Source organism: Sus scrofa, chromosome 1, assembly GCF_054392235.1.
Source record: "Sus scrofa isolate SSC_HxYL_T2T_F1_AM1 chromosome 1, Sscrofa_HxYL_maternal_Yorkshire_Landrace_v2.0, whole genome shotgun sequence".
Lineage (NCBI taxonomy): Eukaryota > Metazoa > Chordata > Mammalia > Artiodactyla > Suidae > Sus > Sus scrofa.
The window spans coordinates 165,729,504-165,754,447 of NC_139383.1; the positions used below are offsets into that span (position 1 = coordinate 165,729,504).

At 39.7% G+C, this 24,944-nt stretch overlaps 1 protein-coding gene and 1 long non-coding RNA gene across 3 annotated transcripts; one reads left to right on the forward strand and one right to left on the reverse strand.

Annotated features, from left to right (window-relative positions):
• Positions 1-839: 839 nt before the first annotated feature.
• On the reverse strand, positions 840-5,891 carry LOC110261617 (uncharacterized). Its single transcript, XR_014841127.1, has 2 exons — positions 5,655-5,891; positions 840-4,430 (listed from the first exon to the last, which is right to left on the reverse strand). It is a non-coding gene; the product is annotated as an uncharacterized LOC110261617 (long non-coding RNA).
• A 138-nt stretch (positions 5,892-6,029) lies between these two features.
• On the forward strand, positions 6,030-22,563 carry DSEL (dermatan sulfate epimerase like). 2 transcript variants are annotated; one of them, XM_021099387.2, is made up of 3 exons: positions 6,030-6,382; positions 7,200-11,718; positions 19,129-22,563. In XM_021099387.2, the coding sequence occupies exon 2, from the start codon at positions 8,071-8,073 to the stop codon at positions 11,707-11,709; it is 3,639 nt and encodes a 1,212-aa protein (XP_020955046.1). In that variant the 5' UTR covers positions 6,030-6,382; positions 7,200-8,070; the 3' UTR covers positions 11,710-11,718; positions 19,129-22,563. The 2 variants fall into 2 exon arrangements, with proteins under 2 accessions (XP_020955046.1, XP_084874328.1); XM_085018202.1 differs by lacking the exon at positions 6,030-6,382 and adding an exon at positions 6,766-6,961.
• Positions 22,564-24,944: the final 2,381 nt, after the last annotated feature.

The following is a 24,944-nucleotide window of genomic DNA, read 5'->3' on the forward strand; positions in this document are numbered from 1 at the left end:
CTGTGGCACATAGAAGATCCCAGGCTGGGGTCAAATCAGAGCTACAGCTGCTGGCCTAGACCATAGCCACAGCAACGTGGGATCTCAACTGCATCTGCGACTCACACCCACTGAGCAAGGCCAGGGATCGAACACACATCCCCATGGTTATTAGTTGGATTCATTTCTGCTGCGCCACAACAGGAACTCCCTGGTGGGTCATTTTCTAGCAGATACTTTTTAGATGTGAGCCAGTTCTGTTCTCTTATGATGACTGATATCTTAAACCCACACGTCAGCCCCTAAGCTATGTTCGATCGACTTGACCCTGAACGGCTTTCCATCACTGTGCGAGTTGCGATGGAACCCTAGCCGTGCTGTGCAATCATCTTTGTCTCCTGAGACTTTGAATGTGGAGTTCAAAAAATTATTCCTGCCCACTGGTAGAATCAAGATGATATAAACTTGAGCTGAAGAGCAGCCATGGTTAGTCATGTCCCCATGAAGGATCTGATAAAGCTGATCCTCAGAAAAGACAAAAATGAAGCAAGTGCTCAGAAGCAAAGAGATGACTCCTGGCCTTAGATAGATGGAAAGAGGGACCCTACCTCCTAGCAGCTTTTCAGTGAGGACATGGTGCAGGCTAAACCTAAGGTGACAGCCCTGGGGGAGGTCACTGGCTGACACCACATAGGGATGGCCTGTCACATCTGCTCCCAGCTCCCAGCTGCTTTCTGGGGAATCCATAAAGAATTGCAGTTGGCCACTCAAGGCCCCAGTACAAACTTCTCTGCTACCTTTCACTTAAATCAATTTGCCCCCAAAACATGTAATACAAGTTCCACCGTTACTAGATTGTCTTTTCTTTCCTTTTTGTTTTAGAAATACTATTTGCCTCACCCTCTCAGGTGTGAATAAACAATTAGCATATAAAATAATTAAACTAGCTGTGAAATAGTTACCCACATGTCTCTGGGTTATTCTACAACACCAACTTCTATCCCGTTGGTCTCTGTGCTCCTGTCAGCCTGGGGATGTTTTGGGTACACATCCAAAGAGACCCCCAAAGTCACACACACAGTTGTGTAGGGAAGAAAAGAATGAGAATCCTTGCCTTAGAACAGTAACTCAAAATTTGGTGTGTACCTCAGGTGCATTTTAAAGGCGGAGATTACCAAATTCATACACTCGAGAATTCTCAATCCAGAGGGTTCGGACAGATTTGAGAAACTGACATTTTTAATAACACCTTGGTCTTTCTGATACTGGAGGGTTCAGGATTTTAATTTGAAAAACATTGTCCTAAAGGGAAAAAAACTCAGCTAATTAAAAAAAACGTTTGAGGGGTTTGTGTGTTTGTGAAGGGTTATGATTTTTTTAACATTGGCAGGGGATTTCTGATAACCCTAAAGTCACATTTTCCCCTTACTGTTTTGTAGTCATTGATTTATTGCCAGTTGTACCTGGAAACCTAGCCTAGGCTTTCATTTGAGGTGAAATAGCTAGGTTTAGTGGTGTCTTTGGTCAAGGGAAGATAAATGACCCAAGATCTGCTAAACAGAAGGCCCTGTGTGAACAAATCTGGTAACAGCTGTCTCTGGAACTAATGGCCAAAAGCTGATTGAAAAACCAGGGGAGAATTCAAGATCTGATTTAAACAACTACCAACAATTTGCACATACTCAATTTTTGGAGTCAGTGGGCTAGGGCAGAATGTAGTACTGACATTCTGGGCTGGAAATTCTTTGTTTGGGGTTAGGGGCAGTCTAGTGAAGTCTAGTGCAGTCTAGGATGCTCAAGAGTGTTCCAGGCCTCTAGATGCCAGCAGTTCCTCATCCCACAATGTAACAATCAAAATCAAAATTACAGACCCTGCCAAATGTCCCCTGAGGGGCAAAATTATCCCCCACCCCATAGTTGACCTCTGGTACAGGGAGGGGGAGGAAGAAGAAGGGCCCATCTTGTTCTCCCCTTTTAAGTTTCACCTTGTCTACAATTTTCTTTCAAGTAAAAGCACACCTATACATAAGCAGATGTGGTAGCAATAAAGCTTCTCATTTATAAATACAAGGTTTTAGTGGACTTAGGGGAAACTTCTTTCTTCAGAAGTTGGCTTTGGTATTTTTAAATTTTTATAAATCCAGTTACTGTCATACAGACTCTTGTACAGCTGGATAAACAAACTCGAGGGACACTGCCAGCCACATCTTCATTAGCAACTCTGCAGGCAAAATCCCTGTAATTCTGAGATGTTTTGTATTCAAAGCAATTGCAGAAAGAGCATTTCCCAGATTCTACTGCTGCTTTAAATTGGTGGTTTTGTCTTTATTATTGGTGTGGCCTACTACTGCTGGCCAATTGTGCAGTAAAATTTTCAGCTTAAGTTTGGTGTCTGTTTCTGTACAATCACAGCTGCTTATCTCTCCCCAAACTCTGGGGCAAAACTCATCCTAACAGTGCTAGTGGATGAATAGAGTATACATCTGGCCTTGATTAAGTGGCTCAAGAAATCTGCATCTGAGCTCTCATAGGTAAAACCCTATCAAGGAAGGGCTATGGCAAGAGTTTGAAAAACTAAGTCTTCCCCAGATTCAAGTTTCCAAGTTCTGCACAAGCATGGGTTGCATGCCTTGCAGACCCACGCACAGTCAGTTGCTGAATGCACAGCAATTAGTTCTTCAATATCCTTGTCCCAGTTATTAAAGGTCCACCAAAATAAGAGATCATGGACAAATATGATTTCAGTCAAGGGACTTTAGGCAGCAACTTGGCTTGTTTTATTGCTTGTACTTTATCCTTCTGTAAGGCAAGGTACTATTTGCCTTATGTTCTAAGGCTCAGAACTTGAATTTACGTATTTTAAGACATAACATTCTTACAGAAGTTCTCCTTAGAATGCTGGCTGACATCCCAGTCTGAGGTTTTACTTGAATTAAGTCACCCCAAGACACAGCTCCAACTCCTGATTGTGCAGTAGGCAGAAGTTCCGCAGAGCCACTGGGAGAATTAGAGCTTCTGATTCTGCTCAGAGCTCAGCAACCCACTCCGATGTTTATGACTTTTTACTCTTCTGGCAGTGAGGGTGATCATTCATGCTCAACGGTCAATGCACACACAACACAAAGTGCTGGGCTCTGAGCTAGGTGTTGAAGAATTTAACAAAAGAAAGGATGAGAAAAGAAAAGAAAAGAAAAAAGTAAAGAAGGAAATAGGCAGGAGGAAAAAAGGAAGCCTCTGCCTTGGGCAATCTAGTCCAGAAAGCATTATCTGTGTTGTAAATAGTGTGGCTGGGGGTAGAGTTAAAAGATATTCAAATTAAAAAACAAAACAAAACAGCTTTTTATTAAGTGCTTTGAAATCACGAGTAAAATCTCATGTAGATTTAAGGTCTTTTTATATAGCAGGAAATCCCTAGAGCGATAGACTGTGTGGTTCTTCCCTTATATTAAAATAAGATACTGCCCCAGGATTCTGAATTTAGCAGCTGTTGGTATATGTGTCTCTTGCTACACTCATAAAGATTTTTAAAGCTCAGTAATATAACATATAGCTCATCCCTTCTATGGTTGGATGAATTATTTATAATTAACTAACTTTGTGCAGTCTTCATGTGTGGAAGGGGCAATAATTGGACCTATCCATTTTTAGTTCACAGGAAACAAGATGCTTTTCATTTTTCATAGTGCCATTTACCTACCACACTTTCTGCCAATGATTTGAATTGTTCAGCTGTAGCATAGCTTCTGTTTTATTTCAAAGCACTCACAACTGGGAGACGATGCCAGTTCAGAGTGCATTAGCCTGAAAGCTCATTTGGTAATGCTGAGAGGTGAGGGCCATCCCCCGGCTTTAGCACAGATGCATGGGGCAAACCTGAGAGCCACAATGTCTGCACCTGAATTCATTCATCTGTAAAGTGAAAATGATCATATTGATGTTAAATCCTAAAAAGAAAAGGATTGGCTGGAAGTTAAAATATTCCCCTGGAAAATGTCTGTGTTCATTCTAAGTCTCCACCATCCACCTTGCCTTAGCATCATGAGGCACTTTGGATCCACAGAACAGAGGAACCCTGTCCACACATTTTGTTCTGAGAAATGGTCTGCATGTTTACTCACTATGTTTACACAGATTCTTAGTCAGTTTCCAAAGCTTCCTCTTTGCAGAAAATTATAAGAATCTCTGTTTGGACTCCTCTTACCCCCAACTCCACTCTCTCCCATAAGTGAGGCTGAAAGCCCTTGGTCATCTTTTTTCATCTGGGTCACACAGGGGGGACAGTCCAGATGTTTACAGGAAGTTCTGTCCCTGGAGTTCCAAGGAGAATCCTTGTTTCAGAATGGACCTCAGTGGAGGAGACAATGCTCTATGTGAGTCCAACTGCTGAAGGTTCAACTTATTTCAAACACAGATACTGCCCTTATGAAGGGCACTAAGAGACTGCTCATGACCTGAAACAGATTTAAACAGAACACAGGAGTCAGCCAGGGAAAATACTAAGCATAAAACAAATGATCTAAAGGCTGAATATAGATACAAATCATAGAGAGCTAGAGTAATTCATTCTGGTTAGGGAAAATCTAGGGTGTATTTACAGACAAACTTAAGCATCTGTGCTGAGACAAGTATGATAAGAGAAGTTCAACAGTCAGAAAAAATTCAACTAGTAAATGGAGATGTTGGGCAGAGAATGCTATGCAGGAAGGAACAGGATAAGCATAGTTATGAAAGCACCAAAACAAAAGCCAGTTTGGCTATTTGGACTGGAGGAGGGTCCCCAAGGAGATAAAAGAGAAGACCGATGAGGAGATAGAGGCCACATTTCACCTCCCAGGTGAATTATTTTGAAATTTATTCTGCCAGCAACATCTACTGCTTGGTTTTACCACTAAGTGATCTAAGGCACTCACTTTTTAATAGGCACATCTGTCCATTTTACCAAAATGGGATGGAATAGGAGGAAACTGAAGGTGTCATCAATTCCCAACTGGGGAGGGGTTGTTCATTTGAAACAATTGATATTTCACAGTTTTCCTATTATTACTAAGTTATCTGTGATGGTAGAGGGCAAACCTTAGGTTGACTCCTGCTGAAATGTAATCTCAGATGTCTGAGAAGTTCCCTATGTCCGGTAACATAGGAGTCACCGCTGCTCTACGAGTACCAAAGTCTGGAATTGCACACACATATGATGGTACCTGAGCCACACTTTCTTCGATGCCTGTGGGTCTTAATTCCAGGTTCCATTTCTTTAATAAGAAAGAGATTCCTTTCATCTGTTTGTCCCATATTTTCCATATTTATACCGCTGGAGAACTTATTTCAATCAATAAAGGTGATTAGTCTTTTTTGTTTTCCTCTGATTTTTAGTATCTGTGCTCTGGAGGTCAGTGTCATATTAATCTGGTACATTGATTTTGCATTTCTAAATGACACCAACCTCAGCCAGGCTGACTCACATTCATTCACTGCTCAGTCGTTCCTAAAGGGTGCTTCCCGATATCCCACAGCGTCATCCTGCCCGGCCCGCTTCTCCCAACAGTTCTAATCCTACCCAGAACATTCTCTCATCTCCCTCTCCCTCCGAGCCCTGTTTGATCGTCCTTTCCTTACAACCAAAGGGGAAATATCAGCAGAGACCTCCCGCCAGCCGGGAGAAGTCTTCAGACACTCACACTCTCAAATTTCCGCCCGCTCGGGCCCCGCTCGTCCCATACCGCAAGGCAGCCACTGCAGCCGGGAACACGCAAGCTTAAGAGACTCCTCCGGTTCGGATCTCGGGGGCGGGGGGGGCCGCTGGCCCCACCCCCCTGCCCCGCCTCTCTCCAGCCCCGCCCCACAACCTGCACCCCAGATCTCCTGCTCTCGCTCTCCCGGAGGCCCGAGGCCCTGAGGCCACGCCCCATCTTTTCCCGCCCCGCCCACAGCCCGACTCGCGGTCCCTCGCCCTCCCAGGCCCAGAGGCCCCGCCCCTGCCCCGCCCTCGTTTCGTTCCCGCCCCGCCCCCTGCCCGCGTCGCCGTCTCTCGCCCTCTCCGGGCCGCGCCGCCGGAGCTGGCACTGAGGAGCGGCGGCCGCGGCGGCATTGGGACCTGGGGACGCCAGCGCTCCGCTGGACACTGCGTCCCCCGAGAGCGCCCACGGCGCGCGCATCTGCCTTCTGCGGTCCGGGGCTGCCCGGGGGCGTCCGGCGTTTCCCGAGAGCGGGCGTGTCCAGTGCCGGGCGGGAGACGAGCGCGGGGCCACAGCCTGTTGGAGCGCTGGGGGTGCCGGGCAGGGGGCGCGGGGAGCCCTGCCGGGGACCAAGCGGCCCGTTTCCTTGTGCAGAGCAGTTTTCTCGAACTCTCCGCCTCCGTCTCGTTGGGGCCCACCGCTGCCGGGAGACCCCATCCAGACCTACCAAGGTAAGCAGACTCGGCCATTTAGGGGTCTCTTGTCCCCAGTCCACAGCCGGAGGTCGGGGATGGGGAGCGGGGGATAGAGTTGGCCTGTTCGTAGGAAGCGAATAAAAAAAAATGCAACAGGCAGGCAGGGCGGATCAGGAAACTCCTAGCGTTAATGTTTCCCACAGAGAGGAGACTTGTCCAAGACTGAAACTTGCTTAGGTTCTTCAGAAGCCAAGACGGGCAGCTGCGAAGCCGCTCCTTAAGTCTGGGTCTGAGCTCCCTCTGGTGGCTTCTTGTAAGGATGTAAAACGAGGCACAGGCGAGAGAGATTGGAGCAGAGCTCCCACACGTTGTCATGACTTCTCCTTGGAGAAAAGTGCCTGTTCTTGGTAGTTCCCCTTGCAAAGACACCTTCTGATCCCTTGAAACCTAAACCCTCGAACTGAATCAAAATGGTCCTTTCAACTTTCGCTTTTTGCCTCTGAGTCCTTCATGATCCAAACAAGAATGACAGCAGGACTCACCTTGTATTAACTGCACTTGAATTAAAAACATTTTACAAGACTAAAAGCAAGCCACACAGTTAAATACTCCGGGGTAAGTTCTGTCTTGTAGCGCTTGTCTTCTGCCACTATTCATTGTTATCCTAATGTGTGCATTGAAAAGTATAAGAAGAAAAAAGAATCATTTGGTCAAACTTAGATTGTACTTAATAACAGATTTTATTGTGATTCTAAAATTTCTATGAAGGGATGGTAGAGCATTTAAATCTTCCGTTTTTGTCCATTCCCAGCCTACCAGTAGCTTCAGAGAATTTGTTTTGTTTTTCCTCCAGAAAAAGAGTGTCATGAAAAAGGAGCAGAAAGGAGACCTCACTGTTGGTGAAAGGGGAGTTTTCTTTCCCAGTTGGTGGTTACTTCATGATTGGAAGAGAAGTACCTAGGTGGCTGAAGAGATGAGATTTTCCTAGTCATACTGATGAAGCTGATAAACGAAGACAGGAAAATGCTTTCTCTGGGTCATAATGGGCTGATGAGTAAGTAAGCCTGGAAAGACAGATCTGAAATGAGGGCAAGAATTTTGAGTGTTTTAAAACCAAGTAGGACTTTGAACACTTGTTGAGGATATTTTTATCTCAAAAATGGAGGAAGAAAAAATTCTCAAAGCAGGAAGTGTAAAAAGCTGAGAGGAGTAACAACCTAATCCTCTCCAAGAATTTCAGTACTTCATCAACTTCTCTGGACACACACAAGCAAAGGCATCAGGCATCCTATCACAGGTGGTGGTATCCTACGGCAGGAATGATTTCTTAATTTGGATTTGGGAGTGCTTTTTCTTTTTCACAACGTGTGTTTCTTGACTCGTCAAGTTAGGTAGATTGATGTCAAGGAAGTAAATTGTGAATTCATAGTATGTTTGACCTCTGTTTGCTGTGTGATATGGGAAAATTAGAGGTTTTAACCTTCCTTGAAGCTTTATTGAAAGCACTACTGCGTCAGGGACACAGACCCACAGTATAAGTTTTCTTTTTGGTGACTGTGCTTATTTTGAATGAGCAGAATGTTAGCTGGATTTCACAGCGTATGTGATTTACAGTCTTTGTTTTATCAAGGCCTTAAATGTATGTTTTAAACTCACCAGATGGGAAACACATTGAGTGCTGTGTGTGACACGTACGCCTAAGGAGAGGAACTCCCCGATGGATCATGGCGTTAATGTTTACAGGACATTTCTTATTTTTAGTGTTAGTGATGTTTGCTTTCTCTACTTTTGAGGAATCTGTGAGCAATTACTCTGACTGGGCAGTTTTCACAGATGACATAGATCAGTTTAAGACACAGAAAGTGCAAGATATCAGACCCAACCAAAAGCTGAAGAAAAGTATGCTTCATCCACATTTATATTTTGATGCCGGAGAGATCCAAGCAATGAGACAGAAGTCTCGCACAAGCCATGTGCATCTTTTTAGAGCTATTAGAAGTGCAGTGACAGTTATGCTGTCCAACCCAACATACTACCTACCTCCACCCAAGCATGCTGATTTTGCTGCCAAGTGGAATGAAATTTATGGTAACAATCTGCCTCCTTTAGCTTTGTACTGTTTGTTGTGCCCAGAAGACAAAGTTGCCTTTGAATTTGTCTTGGAATATATGGACAGGATGGTTGGCTACAAGGACTGGCTGGTGGAGAATGCACCAGGAGATGAGGTTCCAGTTGGCCATTCCTTAACAGGTTTTGCCACTGCCTTTGACTTTTTATATAACTTATTAGATGATCATCGAAGACAAAAATACCTAGGAAAAATATGGGCTATTACTGAAGAAATGTATGAGTATTCCAAGGTCCGCTCATGGGGCAAACAACTTCTTCATAACCACCAAGCTACTAATATGATAGCATTACTCACCGGGGCCTTGGTGACTGGGGTTGATAAAGGCTCTCAAGTAAATCTCTGGAAACAGGTGGTAGTAGATGTGATGGAAAAGACAATGTTTCTGTTGAATCATATTGTCGATGGTTCTCTGGATGAAGGTGTGGCCTATGGAAGCTACACAGCTAAATCAGTCACACAGTATGTCTTTCTGGCCCAGCGCCATTTTAATATCAACAACTTAGATAATAATTGGTTAAAAATGCACTTTTGGTTCTATTATGCTACCCTTTTGCCAGGCTTCCAAAGAACTGTGGGTATAGCAGATTCCAATTATAATTGGTTTTATGGTCCAGAGAGCCAATTAGTTTTTCTGGATAAGTTCATCTTAAAGAATGGAGCTGGAAATTGGTTAGCTCAGCAGATCAGAAGGCACCGACCTAAAGATGGACCCATGGTACCCTCTACTGCCCAAAGGTGGAGTACTCTTCACACTGAATACATCTGGTACGACCCCCAGCTCACCCCACAGCCTCCTGCGGAATATGGTACTGCAAAATTGCACACGTTTCCTAACTGGGGTGTTGTCACCTATGGGGCTGGGTTGCCAAATACACAGACCAATACCTTTGTGTCTTTTAAATCTGGGAAGTTGGGAGGGCGAGCTGTGTATGACATAGTTCACTTCCAGCCATACTCATGGATTGATGGGTGGAGAAGCTTTAACCCAGGACATGAACATCCAGATCAGAACTCATTTACTTTTGCCCCCAACGGGCAGGTGTTTGTTTCTGAAGCTCTCTACGGGCCCAAGTTGAGCCACCTTAACAACGTATTGGTGTTTGCCCCATCACCCACAAGCCAGTGTAATAAGCCCTGGGAGGGTCAGCTGGGAGAATGTGCCCAGTGGCTCAAGTGGACAGGTGAGGAGGTGGGTGATGCAGCAGGGGAGATCATTACTGCCTCTCAACATGGGGAAATGATATTTGTCAGTGGGGAGGCAGTGTCTGCTTACTCTTCAGCAATGAAGCTGAAAAGTGTTTATCGTGCTCTACTTCTCTTAAATTCTCAAACTCTGCTAGTTGTTGACCATGTCGAGAGGCAAAACAGTTCCCCAATAAAATCTGTCAGTGCCTTCTTTCATAATCTGGACATTGATTTTAAGTACATCCCATATAGGTTTATGAACAGGTACAATGGCGCCATGATGGACGTGTGGGATGCTCATTACAAAATGTTTTGGTTTGATCATGGTGGCAGCAGCCCCATTGCTAGTATACAGGAAGCAGAGCAAGCCGCTGAATTTAAGAAACGGTGGACTCAGTTTGTTAATGTTACATTTCAGATGGACTCCACAATCACAAGAATTGCCTATATCTTTTATGGGCCATATGTCAATGTATCCAGCTGCAGATTTATTGATAATTCCAATTCTGGACTTCAGATTTCTCTCAATGTCAATAATACTGAACATACTGTTTCCATTGTAACTGACTACAACAACTTGAAGACAAGGTTCGATTACCTGGGATTTGGTGGCTTTGCCAGTGTGGCTGATCAGGTCCAAATAACCCGATTTGGTTTGGGCACTCAGGCAATAGCAAAGCCCATAAGACGTGATAGAGTGATTTTCCCCTTTGGATTTAAATTCAATGTAGCAGTTGGATTGGTTTTGTGCATCAGCTTGGTGGTCTTAACTTTTCAGTGGCGGTTTTACCTTTCCTTTCGAAAGCTGATGCGGTGGATCCTCATACTTGTGATTGCCTTGTGGTTCATCGAGTTGCTGGATGTGTGGAGCACTTGCACGCAGCCCATCTGTGCAAAGTGGGCAAGGATGGGGGCCGAGGCGAGCGCCAAGGCTTTGTCTCCCAATGGGCACCACGTCCATCTTCCTGATGTCGTCATTACCTCACTTCCGGGTTCCGGAGCCGAAATTCTCAAACAACTTTTCTTTAACAGCAGTGACTTTCTCTACATCAGGGTTCCCACAGCCTACATTGACATCCCTGAAACTGAATTTGAAATTGATTCCTTTGTAGACGCCTGTGAATGGAAAGCGCCAGATGTCCACAGCGTGCATTTCCGCTTACTCCGAGGCTGGCTGCAGTCCTTGGTTCAAGACACCAAACTCCATTTGCAAAACATCCATCTGCATGAATCCAGTAGGGGTAAACTGGCCCAATATTTTACCACGAATAAGGACAAAAAAAGAAAATTGAAAAGGAGAGAGTCTTTGCTGGAACAAAGAAGTAGGATGAAAGGCGCCTTTGATAGAGACGCTGAATACATCAGGGCCCTGAGGAGACACCTGGTCCATTACCCCAGCGCTCGGCCTGTGCTCAGCTTAAGCAGTGGGAGCTGGACCTTAAAGCTGCATTTCTTTCAAGAAGTGTTAGGAGCTTCGATGAGGGCCTTGTACATAGTGAGGGACCCTCGGGCTTGGATTTATTCCATGCTGTATAGTAGTAAACCGAGCCTTTACTCTTTGAAGAATGTACCAGAGCACTTAGCTAAACTGTTGAAAATAGAGGGAGGCAAAGGCCAATGTAACTTAAACTCAGGCTACGCTTCCGAGTATGAAGCCTTGAGGAAAGAATTATCAAAACCCAAGCCACACGCAGTCTCCCTGCTGGCTCACGTGTGGCTGGCAAACACCGCTGCAGCCCTGAGGATAAACGCCGACCTGCTGCCTACCAGCTACCAGCTGGTCAAGTTTGAAGATATCGTGCATTTTCCTCAGAAAATCGCAGAAAGGATTTTTGCCTTTCTTGGAATTCCTTTGTCTCCTGCTAGTTTAAACCAAATATTGTTTGCCACCTCCACAAACCTTTTCTATCTTCCCTACGAAGGGGAAATATCACCAACTAATACTAATGTTTGGAAACAGAACTTGCCTAGAGAGGAAATTAAACTGATAGAAAACATCTGCTGGACACTGATGGAACGTCTAGGATATCCAAAGTTTATGGACTAAATGCTGCAGGTCAGCAGAAATTTGCACTAATACTTTCCAACCCAATTTGTGGAATTAGAAGAGTTTGTTTATTCTTGTAGTGTGTGTGTGTGTGTGTGTGTGTGTGTGTGTGTGTGTGTGTGTGTGATCAGTTTGTTACTACGCACAGAGAGATTATTTTAAAAATAGGCACTGTATTTGGCCTAGCAGGATTTATTTTTTATGTCACTACTTTCCTTGCCTTTGTTTTTGAATGTTTTCTTCTAAAATGTTTCTGCTGCAGAGGTGTAGATGAAGTTATATTACAGTGGCCAGGGGAGACAGGAAGATTTTAAAGGATTTTTTCTAACTCTTTCCTTTATCTGTAACTGGCCGATCTGTCTAGGAACCTCACACACTGCAAAAGACCTTGCAGTTGCTGCTTTACTGAAGCGTCTCTGGCTTTCAAGATGGACCACAAAAGTTCTTTATCTTTTTTAAAAGGTGTGTCCTAACACACTTATCTTGCTCGCATACACACACACACACACACACACAATCCTTTTACTGTGTATAATGTTAAGTGATATCACTGGGTATAGTGGAAGTTCCTGGGAGAATTGTAGGCTCCTTTCTGGAAAATACAGATGGGAATACAGAATAGATTTCTTTTTCTTTTACCTTTTTATTTTTTGGTGGTCAGAAAGTGACCTGAAAATCCTCCTTAACATTTTTTACTTGGAAGTAATAAGGAGTCAGCCTTCGAACAGTGGGCGCCCAGGACTGGTAGAGTATCTTTAGACCTGTTTACCTGTTTAAAATGCTCTTTTTGCCTCCTGTTCACCATCACCACTCCCACTCTATCCTTTCTCTCATTGTCATGCGAAACAATCAGTAGTTACTAATGGCTAAACTCCTGATATTTGTGGGGATTTTTTTTTTTCCTCTGTCCTGATGATTAATTTTGCATCAAAGCCTGACACAGCCTTAGAATCAGATTTCTCCCTGTGGATTTATCACTGTATGACTCAAAGAAAACAGTGCCACTGCTGCCAGTGTTTTTTCGGACTGGAAACAGAATTGGAAAACTGCCTGACTTAGCTTGCATCCCTTTGAATGAGTCTACAGACTGCCAGTGTCTGCATAAGTTAAAGGCGAATGGGAGATGATGTCAGAGGCATCTGTTTCCTTTACCATCTGCATCTTATTATAAATGTAGTCGTCATAAAATGTGGTTCGTTTTATTTCAGTAGGCTCTGAAATCAGAGTGCTATGCCATTAGAAGCCAGTGGAGTAATTATAATGGGTTGGATAAAAAACGTTAGGCGGTGTGGAGACTTGATGAAAATCTCTGTACAGATTGCAGTCTTCTTCCTGATGTTTCAGACTGTAGTCCCCATCCCCCCTCCTCTAGGCTTTAACACTTGGGAGTCTGTCATTCTGACCTAGATAAAAGTGGTTCTTTCTCAGTAGTTTGTTATTATGTCAAAATGTGCCTCCAAGGTGATAAAGCTGTGGATATGTTACATTCCAGCTAAAGCTAACTGGACCGTCATTTTTCTTACACTACAGTGTGAAAGCAGACCACTCCCCCCCCACCCCATCTACTTCCTTGGGAATCCCTCCCTGCCTTCTCTCTACAGTGTCAAAATGAATGAAAATCATATTGTATTAATACAGGGTTGAGAGGACCCTCAACCCTGACTGAGGACCTGAGTCCACACTGTTATTCTCAAGAAAGGTTATTCTTCCTACCTCAAGGTTATCACCAAGCATGTAACATTGCTACATGCATGGCAACACTAGTTCTGTTATTGATCAGAGTCTCAGTGTTTGCTTGATTTCAACTCTCAGGATGTGTGATTTTAGATCAAATAAAAAGGCTTTGGGATTGGTGGTAATGTTAGGTCCCATCAAGGTAAGAATTACAAACATGTGCAGGTAACAGCAGGGAAAGCAGAAGCTTTACCATGCCTTTTCCTTTACATTGCACAGAAACAGGCCGACAGGCAGAAGAGAGCCAGGTTGAGTACGTGAAGGGGAAGGGAGAGAGATGGAAAAAATGAAACAGAAAGAGCAGTTCTGTGAATGGATATGGGAACAACATGGGAATATGTTATTTATAGCTTCAAAAAGGAACATGCTTAACAAAATGATTTTCACAGGTGAGGGATGGCCCAGCCATTGGATACATGTGTATTTGTTGATGCTTGGGACTCCCTGCTTTATAATCTCAGACGTCTAGGTCCTGTACTTCTAGGGAGTTTTCCTAGGAAAAGCATGAATAGATTCACCACTCATTTTTATTCTTATCATGAAAATAATGCAGTGATTATCATGTGACACTTCCAAAGAAAACGATTAAAAAGATATCCTTTCCATAAAATCAATTCCTTTCTTCCTTAACTTCCCCAAACTTAGGCCTAGTTGGGATAAAAGCATTCATTAAAATAATGCAACTTAAATATTGAAATTCTGAAAAAAATGTGTTAATTTTTCTGACAAAAGTAACATGCATCTGGTGGTAATGTTGATCTGGTTTTCAGACGTTCTGAAATATTGCAAATTTCTCACTTTGGATGACACAGGCTGTATCCACAGTTGAATTTACTGTAATGGAAATTCCAGAAAGGAAGGAAATGGGAGAATCTGTTCAGGAGAAAGAAGATAAATCTATGATTATGCTTAAATGTATTCTACAGAAACCTAAAGAGGCACAAGTTTTAGGCAGATGACACAACAACACATACATACTCAACTTAGACCCCAAATATTAGACATTCGATTGGCTGGCTTTTTAGACAAATGGAAGAATCAGTAAATGCCTAGTAAGAACGAGATAATTATTTATGTCCAATTCTCAGACATGGCAGAGAATCTGCCACAAATATGTTTGAAGAAGAACCTCTCTTCTTCAAACATAAACTAGTTATGTTTAATTTTTTTTTTTCCTTTTATGGAAACACCATCTCATGTCTGCCACTGATGTTTGATTGGCATCATTTATCAGCAGAGCTTTTGGTACATCATCATAGATCCTAGATGTTCTTGATAAAAAGTCTATCACATTTAGTTATCTATAAATAGTAACTGGTTTTAAAGTTGCTATGTTTGACTTAACTTTGGTCATAATTAGAAAAAGATCACTGATATAGAAGAAAATGTGAATAAAAGGCAATGTAAGTGTAACAGCACTTATAGAGGTAAGGGATCTAATATTCTTAGAGCCAGGAATTTAACATGTGGCCTACCTACTGCTTATTTAAATGTAGACTAAAGTGTGTCTAAAACCAGCTGTTAAGGCAGTTTTTTTCAGCACTTGGCTAGTATCATTTCCCTTCATGTTGGCAGAAAAAATCCATATAGTATTTTAAGAACTAGACAGATTTTTTTTTTGGTACAAAGGATGGTAGGAACTTCAAACAATAGATTCTCACATTCTCTATAGTTAACTTGTAGAAGCTTGAGCTGTAATTTATATGAGCTTATGTTGTATTAAGCCCAAGTAAAATGTTGAATTAATTCTATTTTTAAAGATAGGTTCAGCTAGGTCTTCCAAACCATGGGATTTTTTGGTTTTGATTTTCATTTTTTTTCACACCTATCCAGTTATGCAGCAAAAAAACAAACAAAAACCTATGCTGAAGATCGCAGACAAGTTGGTTTGAACTGTGTATATATAAAACACTCCTATAAATAAATAAATAAAAGCTAAAACCACATTGGCTATGATTGGGATAATTTGTAGTAGCCCTCTTTTTTAGGTTTTTGGCTAACTTAGGACTTTGTGTGGAGCTAAGAAGGTAGAAGCTGGGAAATGCAGACCCACATTTTCAGCCACTAAAACTTTCACCCTTCAGTGACGGGCAAGTCTTGCCTCTACTCCCTTAACTTAATTCCAAGTCCTGCCTTTGACTTGCTCTCAATCCATTTCTTGCTTCTCCATACATTATCCTAACTTACTAAGCAGTGAGAACATCCTAGTACTATGCACCTGTGCTCTACATCTGCCCCGCCTGCCATTGGGAGGATCTTCATTCAGGCATGAGACCTCCAAAAGGAAGTTTCTAGCAGGTCCCTTGAGATTCTAAGTAGGTGGTACACTAGGTTGGCACGGTGATGGCTTTTTTTGTTTGTTTGTTTGTTTTTGTTTTAAAGATAAGGATCCACAGAACCATAAGGTTTCCATGCATGCATTACAATCCTCACAACAACTTGCTGGTACTTTTGTTACAGATAAATCTGAAGCCCCTGTGGTGTCTATAGGGGATCTATTTTTGTTAAGGAATTTGGAGCAGGTTTACAATTTGTTTATCAACTCAAGTATTCATTGTACTTTTTGCCTGTTTACTGTCAAGGTATTGATTAGCATGAGGGAAGAACAAAAATTGCTTGATATTGACTCTGCCCTGTGAATAATTGGTGGTCTCTCCAGAGACTTCAGAACTAGTAGGTATTCATCAAGAAGAGGAGAGCAGGAGCATGCCAGGTAGTGATTACCACCCAAGGAAAGGCACAGAAAGTGTTGCCTGTTCTGTAGTAGACATATTTCTGAAGTGGTGGTTATGAGGAAAGGGAGTGGTTACCAAGTTATTGGTAAATTTGGACAGAGATGGTCTTAGGTTTGACTATAGTTATCATAGGATGTCCCATCACTGAGTAGCCTTTCCAAAGAGAAGCACAAACAACAAAAGTGCTGACCCTTACCCTCTCCCCTTGGGGAGGGGGCTCACTTAACTACCCCAATATGTTTGTCACAGAGAAATGTGGTCTATTATTGTATATCGAGGGATACCCTGAAAAGGATGTGTGAATGCAATCTGACTGAGGTGCTACTAATAATATTAAGATGAATAATTCTGTTTCATTTAGGCTCCAGCTGGCCAGTGGGCATCTTCTTTTCTTCTCCCTCCCATCTAAATACCTTCAGATCCACATTATCAGACACAGCTACCAATTCTGGGAATGCAGTAGTGAACAAAACCTATGGAGCTGACAGTCAAATACATTTTAAAAGAACTCACTTTAGGAAGATAAAAACAAGCTATTCTTTTCCCTTTCATGTAAATAACAGCAGAAGGAAGGAAGGGAAGGAAGGAGGGATTGAAGGAAGGAAGGCTAAACCTAAATCACCAGAGAAAGTAACATGCACAAGGAGAATCATCCTGTAACAGCTGTGTTCAATATTGTGTGAACTATTTAAGAATCTCTTTGAAATCTTGTTGTAGCTAAAACTTCAAAAAAGAGGAAGATAAATTGTAATCTGAGCAAATCTTTTCTGTAGTACATTGCAGTTGCTCTGTTTTATTTCTTTAAAATATTTCTGTATTGCTCTGACTCTCTTGAGATGAAAATTTTCTTTCTAGTGTATTAACACTCATGTTGAATATCAATTAAGTAACTGAGGTTTCCAAATGTCCTGGATATGTGCTTTTCTCATATACTGTCTTCCTCTATTTCCATGTGTACGGTATACATGTTGGTCTTGATATAAGGAAGCAGAAGTTCATGCACACATGACATCCATGATACTGTCCATTCCTCCCTTTGGAAATCAATTCAGCTCCCATCACTGGCACTTTTCTCAACTAATAAATGAACAATATGAAATCTCTAATCCCTGAATTAAAATCTGACACACTTCTATGAACAATGTATTGTGCACATCTTACTTTATTCATTGCATAATGTAAATAATGCTGTCTACCTTTGTCATCTTGCAGTGAAAGATTACTGCCCAATTTTATTGGTACTTATTTATTGTTTTAATTGTGTTCATTTATCCCTTTGCCTTGTTCCAAAAGATTAATTTTGTGGTAGATTTGCTTAAAGTTCTTGGAATTTTAAAATAAGGCTTTTTAAAATATATTGAGCCATTTTAATTTGATGCCTTAATGCAATATTTCACAAAAGTTTAACATGGGATTTGTAAGAACATAATACAACCAAGAAGTGATGGAACTGCTTCCATAAAATACCCATGAAGAGACAAATGCCTATAAAAATGTGGTTAATAAAAAGATAACCATATACAAAATAGGTGGGTTTTACTCTCCATTTTCAGACATTAACCTGGGTGCTTTGGTTAATTCGATGCTAACTTGCTGGAACTGTTATTTCTCTAGATTTACCAAAATAAACTGAAATGTGCATACATTCAGTTATACTTTGCATCTTACTCAACATAAATGATAAAAGTCTCAGAAAGTCCCATTATTGAAAACCTAAGTAGAAAGGTACTTACTTGAATACACACATGAAAACTTGGCAGGATTCCATTACTAGAAGAGGCTATAAGCTTTCCTGTGTGTAACCAACAGATTGCACTGGTAGGTTTTTCATAAACTTTGTTCGTACCTTTCTCCCATTTCCTTGCTTAACTTGAAGAGGGATACTTCTATTAAGAATGTTATATTCACAACCCTTTTATATACTATATGAATTTTCAAATTAGATAAAAGCCAATACAGATCCCTAGGTCAGTAAACAGTGAAGAGCTGTGAGGTCTTGGGCAACTTCCTTAATTTTAAATCTCCATTTCATCTGTAAAACTCCTCCAGAGTTGATGTAAGAATTAAATAAAACCACATGTGGGAATTAATAGAACACTATTTCTTTCCTCTTTCTGATTACTTCCAATTCATTATATATCAAACCCATATATAATGTGATGCACCATTTTCCTAATAAGGAAATATTAAAATGTTTTCAGAGATTTCGAGCATACATAATTGGTATATAGGCCAAATATACACCTATTTTAGTCTTTCCTATATCAAGCGAATTGCACAAGCATGTAAAATCACAATTATGCAAATAATATATTGATTTGAAAATCCTTTTTTCATATTCACATTTTAAGAAAGAATTTATTCAAATTTTCACTTCAGCTTCAATGTCTTCATCATTTCTAGAGTCAAGTTTTGAGTTTTTCCAAAGAATTTATTTCCTTCTGAGTTTTACTGAAGTAGAGACTTTTGAATTTAACTATGATGCTATTTCTGAAATTTTATTTCATTTTACAAGTGCTGTTCATATAGCATTAATCATAACTTTATGTTCATACCTTCTTTCAGTAAATACATAATTGCAATCTACATTGTAATTGTAATCACTGTATTTTTCCCATTAAAATTTTCCATTTATTTATTATGAAATATTCATAAAAGCTGGGGGTGTCTAAGACTATGTGTGAACATTATCATTTACTCTGCTGGCTATGTTGGAAAAAACCAATCTGAAGTAGCGTAGCCGCATTACACATTTAATATTTATATACCTTCATACCGTATATAACAAATTATTATATCAATAGAGAATGATCTCATCTCTATAGAATAATTGTTTCTGTTAATTCTCGTCATTCATATATATTCTTTGTGTAAGGGTAAAATCTTACAGTACTTTATCCTCTGCTTGGTCTTTGTAAGTTTGGATACTTTTTCTCTTCCATGGCTGTAGATTACAACCCAGGAGTAAATTCCAGAGCCTCCAGCCAGAAACTCAGCTTTCCAGCAAGGAGTGCAAGAGAGAATGCACCTCTGCATTGGGACCAAGTGCCACAGACCTTTGATAATAGCGTTCATAACATTGAAGAGAGGGATTCCTTTCCTGCGATTGATTTTCCTTGGATATTGCTGTCAACACTCTTGCTAAGGTTTACTGTATGCAGATTACAAGACACTCTTTTGTTGATCCTTGCCTATGCCAGCTCTGCTGCCCCCACCCCTACCCCCCCATTTATCAAGCTGTAGGTATTATAGATATGCAAGACAGATTACGCTAATTTGTTGACACTGAAAAGATGTGCTGACCCCATCGGAAGCCCTCCCCTATGATAAATTTCCGTGGCCAAAGCTGGGACCTAGAGTCAGAATTCCTATGCTCACACACTACAATATGGTACAAAGCATACATATCTGACCTTTCATGACCATGTCCTCTTGCTCCGACCAGCTCTCCCAGAGGTAACGTCTACCCTGGATTTTATGTTTACCATCGCCTTGCTTTTCCTTATAGTTCCACCACATATGTCTCTATCTTACCAACATACTGTATATTTTTGCATGTTTTTATACTTTATGTAAACAGTAACATTCTGGATATATTCTTGTGCAATTTGCTTTTCTTTGCTCAGAATTTTATCTAATGCATGTTGATGTCTGTAGGTGGAGATCATTTATTTTCAACATGACAGTGTTCCCTTATATGAGTATGCTATTATCTGAAATACCATACTTTGTCTTGTATCTTGGTAGATTTGGGGTACATTTTTAATTTTTACAAATTCAACCATTATATATAAAACTTCAAGTATATGTCATATAATGCACATATACATGAATTTTGTCATTGTGTTTTGTTTGTCCCAGAATGTTTCCACCCAGCCCCACTCTAGCCTAGAATATATATTTGGGCTCAAAGCACATCCTCAACTGTTCTAGATGCTACCAAATTATTTTTACAGATTGTCTGTACAAATTGACTTTCCAGCCATTATCAAAATTTTTTGTTGCTCCAGAATTTCTCCTGAATTTGACCTTCTTCATACTTTTAAATATTTTCTTGTCTGGTGGGGGTAAAAGGATGTTACCTTTTTCCTTTTTTTTTTTTTTCCTGCATTCCTCTGATTATTAATGACATAGAGCACACACAGTATGTAGTCCTTATTTTTTCCATTTATGTTTCTTCTTTGGTGAAACAAAATCCACATTCATGTCTTTTATCCATTTTTCCATTGTGTTCTTTTTTTCTCATTGATTCGTTGAAGTTTACAGTATATTAATACTAATCTTTTTTTGGTTATATTTGTTGAGAATAACTTCTTGGCTTATATTTTCATGATCTTTGTATTATGACTTTTGTGATATACTTTGATACACAGGTGTTCTTAATTTGAATGTAAACAAATATGTTAGTGTTTTGCTTTATTATTTATACTTTTTTGCATATTATTAAAGAATCTTTCTTAAGGTTTTGGCACTGAAAATGTTCTCCTCTATTTCCTTCTAAGCATTTTAATTTTCTTCTCATTATCTATTGCTGCAAAACAATATTATCTCAAGTGTAATGGTCTAGAACAGCACACATTTATTATCTCACCATTTCTGTTGGTCAGGAATCCAGGCATGGCTGAACTGGGTCCTTTGCTCAGAGTCTTATATGTGGCTGCAGTGAAGTTGCTGGCAAGGACTGGGATCTGTCTTGATACTCAGCTAGAGAAGCATCCCTTCCAAGCTCATGGGGTTGTTGGCAAGACTTAGTTCCTTGAGGGTTGTTGGACTAAAAGCCTCAGTTCTTTTAGAGTCTACATGCCACAGATTCTTTTATATTTAAATACTTAATCTGCTTTACATTAATGCTGTCTATTCTGAAATCTTTTTTTTTTCCTGTATGAATAACCTGCTATTCTAGACTAAAAAGACTCAGTAACCTTTTCTTTTCCACTACCCTTTAATGCCATCTCTACCATATAGCAAGTCCTTATATTTTGTATGAGTTGATTTCTGAGCTCTACTGTATTCCACTGGCAAATTTGGTAACCCAATGACAATCCTGCACTATCTTAATTACTGTAGTCCTTTCATTAGCCTTGAAATCTGGCAAAGCAAGTGTTTTGATTTTCTTTTTCCTCATTTCTTAAGCTTTTCTTCCTCCATATGCATTTCAGAATTAGTTTGCACAGTTCCTTGGAGTAAACAAAGAACAATACTTGGGTTTTTTTTGTTTTTTTTTTGCTGCACCCACGGCATATGGAAGTTCCCAGGCCAGGGATGTTCCCCAGCTAGGGGAAGAACCTGTGCCATGGCAGCGACCCAAGCTGTTGCAATGACAATACAAGATCTTTAACCCAATGCACCACAAGAGAACTCCAGAAAAATACATGTTAACTGTAAATGCACTACATCAATTTTTGAGAGAATCGACCTCTTTACATTAATTAATGCCTATTACTAAGCATGATATGTCTCACCTTTTACATGTGTTAATCCTTTGATAGACAAGTATGAGCACTTTATATATTATTATTACAGTGGATGATATTTATTTTTAATTACATGTTCTAACTGATGCTAGTATATAGAAAATACAATTAACTTTTGTGTATTTATATTGTATCAGGGAACTTACCCTCTAATTTAATAATTTACCTATAAATTCTTTCCCGAAATACTTATATAGGTAGTTTTGTAATCTTACAACTTTTAATCTTACAACTTTGTAATGTTCTTACTGGATTTGTTAGGACATTCTGTAAAATACTGAATGGATTTGATAATGTGAATGTCTGTGTACTGTTCCTAATGCGAATGGAGTGCTTCTGTATTTTACCACTGAGCAAATGGATGGATGCTGTGTGTATTTCAGAGATTCACCTAATCAGGATGTGGTAGTCGCTTCCACTCCCAGTCAATAAGTGACTTTTTATCATCAGTGCATGATGAGATTTAGTCAATGCTTTTGCTGCATTTATTGTGATAATCATATGTATGTTTTTTTGCTTTTATCTGTTAATGTAGTATTTTAGGTGAAATTGTTTTTTTTTTCTTTAGAGATTAAACCAAACTTGGCTTGCTATGATTAAACCAGACTGGGAATGATTCATTATATTTATATTTGTTGCTGGATTGAGTTTTGTTAATAATTTAAGATATGTATAGCAATACTTGTAATTGTGATTTTCTCATAATATACATGTCTAATTTTGAAGTCAACATACTTGTCACACAAAATAAGTTGAGAATGTTCTATTTTTATATTCCCTAGAAGAGTCTGCATAGGAGTGAAAGGATATAATGTCAAAATATTTGTTAGAACTCATTTGTAAAATCATCTGGCCATTCTGTTTTCTTTGTGGAAACATTTTAACTAAATATAAAATTTACTTGGTGGTTATAGGCTTATTTTATTTATATCATGTGTTTATTTTGAAGCCTATTTAGGCAAGTTATGTTTTTAAGGATTTTGCCCTGTTCTTTAAATTTTTTATTGACCTAAATTCACTAAAAATGCATTCTGCTGCCTAATTATCAGATCCCCCACACACATTTTTTTGCCATCCCTAATATTGAATATGTCTGCCATATTTTCTTTGTTCCTGGTGGTTTCCAGCCAGTGGATACTGACAATAATAGGTCATATAGTTAAATTGCCATCTATATAAATTGCCTTTTCAAATACTAATTTTAAGGGACTTTTTTTGCTCCTTCCTACTATTTTATGTTTATTTGCTACTGCATAACTGACTCGTGATCTTACATATTTCCTTCATTTTATTTTATTTTCTCTAACTTCTGTTGTTTTTCTTTTTTATACTTAATTATATGACAGCCCTCCTTTTTTTTTTTGTCAATTTCTACTGGCCAAAAACCATGAGGAATGAACTGGATTTTTTGTTTGTTACTGCAAGAAGGATTTAAACAGTATAGCTTTGCTCTGCTATCAAAAAACAAAATAATAACAATAACAGCATTAAAAAGGAGCACCAATTAGAAAATTAGAAAACATGATTTTAGTATAAACAGGTAAAGATTTAATATGTTTAATGTAGAAAAAACTATGAATCTCTAAGCAAAATAATGATGACAACTTTAAAAGAGAAGTTGAAAGTGATACACATTCATAAAGCAGATAATCTGTTTTACCAATTCCAAGTACTATCACTTTTATTTTACAATTCATATCTTAGCCTCCAAATTATTTCTGCTTAAACCCTGTCCTCCCACTACTAAATAAATGGGGTGGGGGGGGAGAAATATAGAGGGAAAAAATTCCTTGGGATTTAATCAAAAGGTTTAGGAGTACTTCTAAACATAAATGAAGAAAGAGCTATAGTCCTCTGTGACCAGAACTTTCTCTGTTTCTCACTGGTATAAAGTGTCACTGTAGGTGACCTGTCATGCCCAACTCAAACTCAACAAATGACACTTTTATGTGGGGGCTAGAATCACATGCTTATACAATTTCTGCATAGTTGAAATTGGTGGCCTGTGCACAAAAGGCCAGTTCTTTTTGGTCCTTCCTCTCCCCTTTTATTTATCTATTTTTTACTTATTTTGTTCTCAAAAGCACAACCCACTGAACCACTGTTACTGGGTCTAGAAAAGTTGCCTATCTTAGGTATATATTATGCACAAATCACCCACCCTACACCCTATCCCTTGCAAAAACCATTAGACGCTTCTGTTGAGCCAGAATTACCAGCCTAAAATCCCCTCTCAGGGTAATGTTATTTCAGGTATTTTCTTATCCTCTCTTGCACACATAATTGTTTTTGGAGTCATGCTGAACCAACTTTCAAGGGCTGTCTACTTCTTATTTTGAAAAAGAGGGCTTGGTTATAGGTCACTTCACTTTCACAAATGTCATGGGCTCCCTTAGGAAAGAAAGAAATCAGCAGTCATCACAGTGACCAGCTTGGTACCAAGCCATAGGTGAGGAACTTACTTATTTCAACCCACTAAAGTTTCTTTCTCTCAAGCCAATAGGCAGCAATTTATGTTTATGCTTAAGGTTATGTCAAAACAGTGTTTCATTTGTTTACATCTTAGCTTACACAGTATGGGCATAGAAAGCGCATCTGCCTAGATAGAAAGCAATTTGGAAAGTCAAAAAAAATGTAATTGACCAAGAAATATAAACACTATCAATCTCATTATTAATTACATATATTCAAATTTAAAAAAGATCAGTATTGTGTCTTAGTTTATAAATCAATAAAATCAGTTTTGGTAAATATACATGAAAGTAAATTACTGGCTATTGCTTTGGTAATATACACATATATTCTTTATTAAAAGCAAATTGACTGTTTCTGAGATATTTTAAAATCTCCTCTTCCACCAGCAAACTTGCCTTTTGGCCCAGCACTTCCACTTCAAGCATCTTATCTCATAGGAAAACAAAAGAGAACAAAAGAGACAATGTGAAAAAGATGTATATAAAGAGATGTCCATTACAGCATCATTTATAGTATCAGAACATGAAAACTTAAAGGTGCAAAAATATCAGTGGAGATGTGTAATAACTTAGAAAAAATCCATGATACAATTTTTAAAATTAATTGATCACAAAACAATTATAGAATGATCCTATTTTTATATTAAATAAAATTTAAATCTACCTAGGACACTGAACTATGTCAAATGGTGTTCCTAATATGTCAACAGAGATCAAATACCAGCTGTTTAAAATTATTCAATCAAGGAGTTCTCATTGTGGCTCAGCAGGTTAAGAACTCGACTAGTATCCATGAGGATGTGGGTTTGATCCCTGAC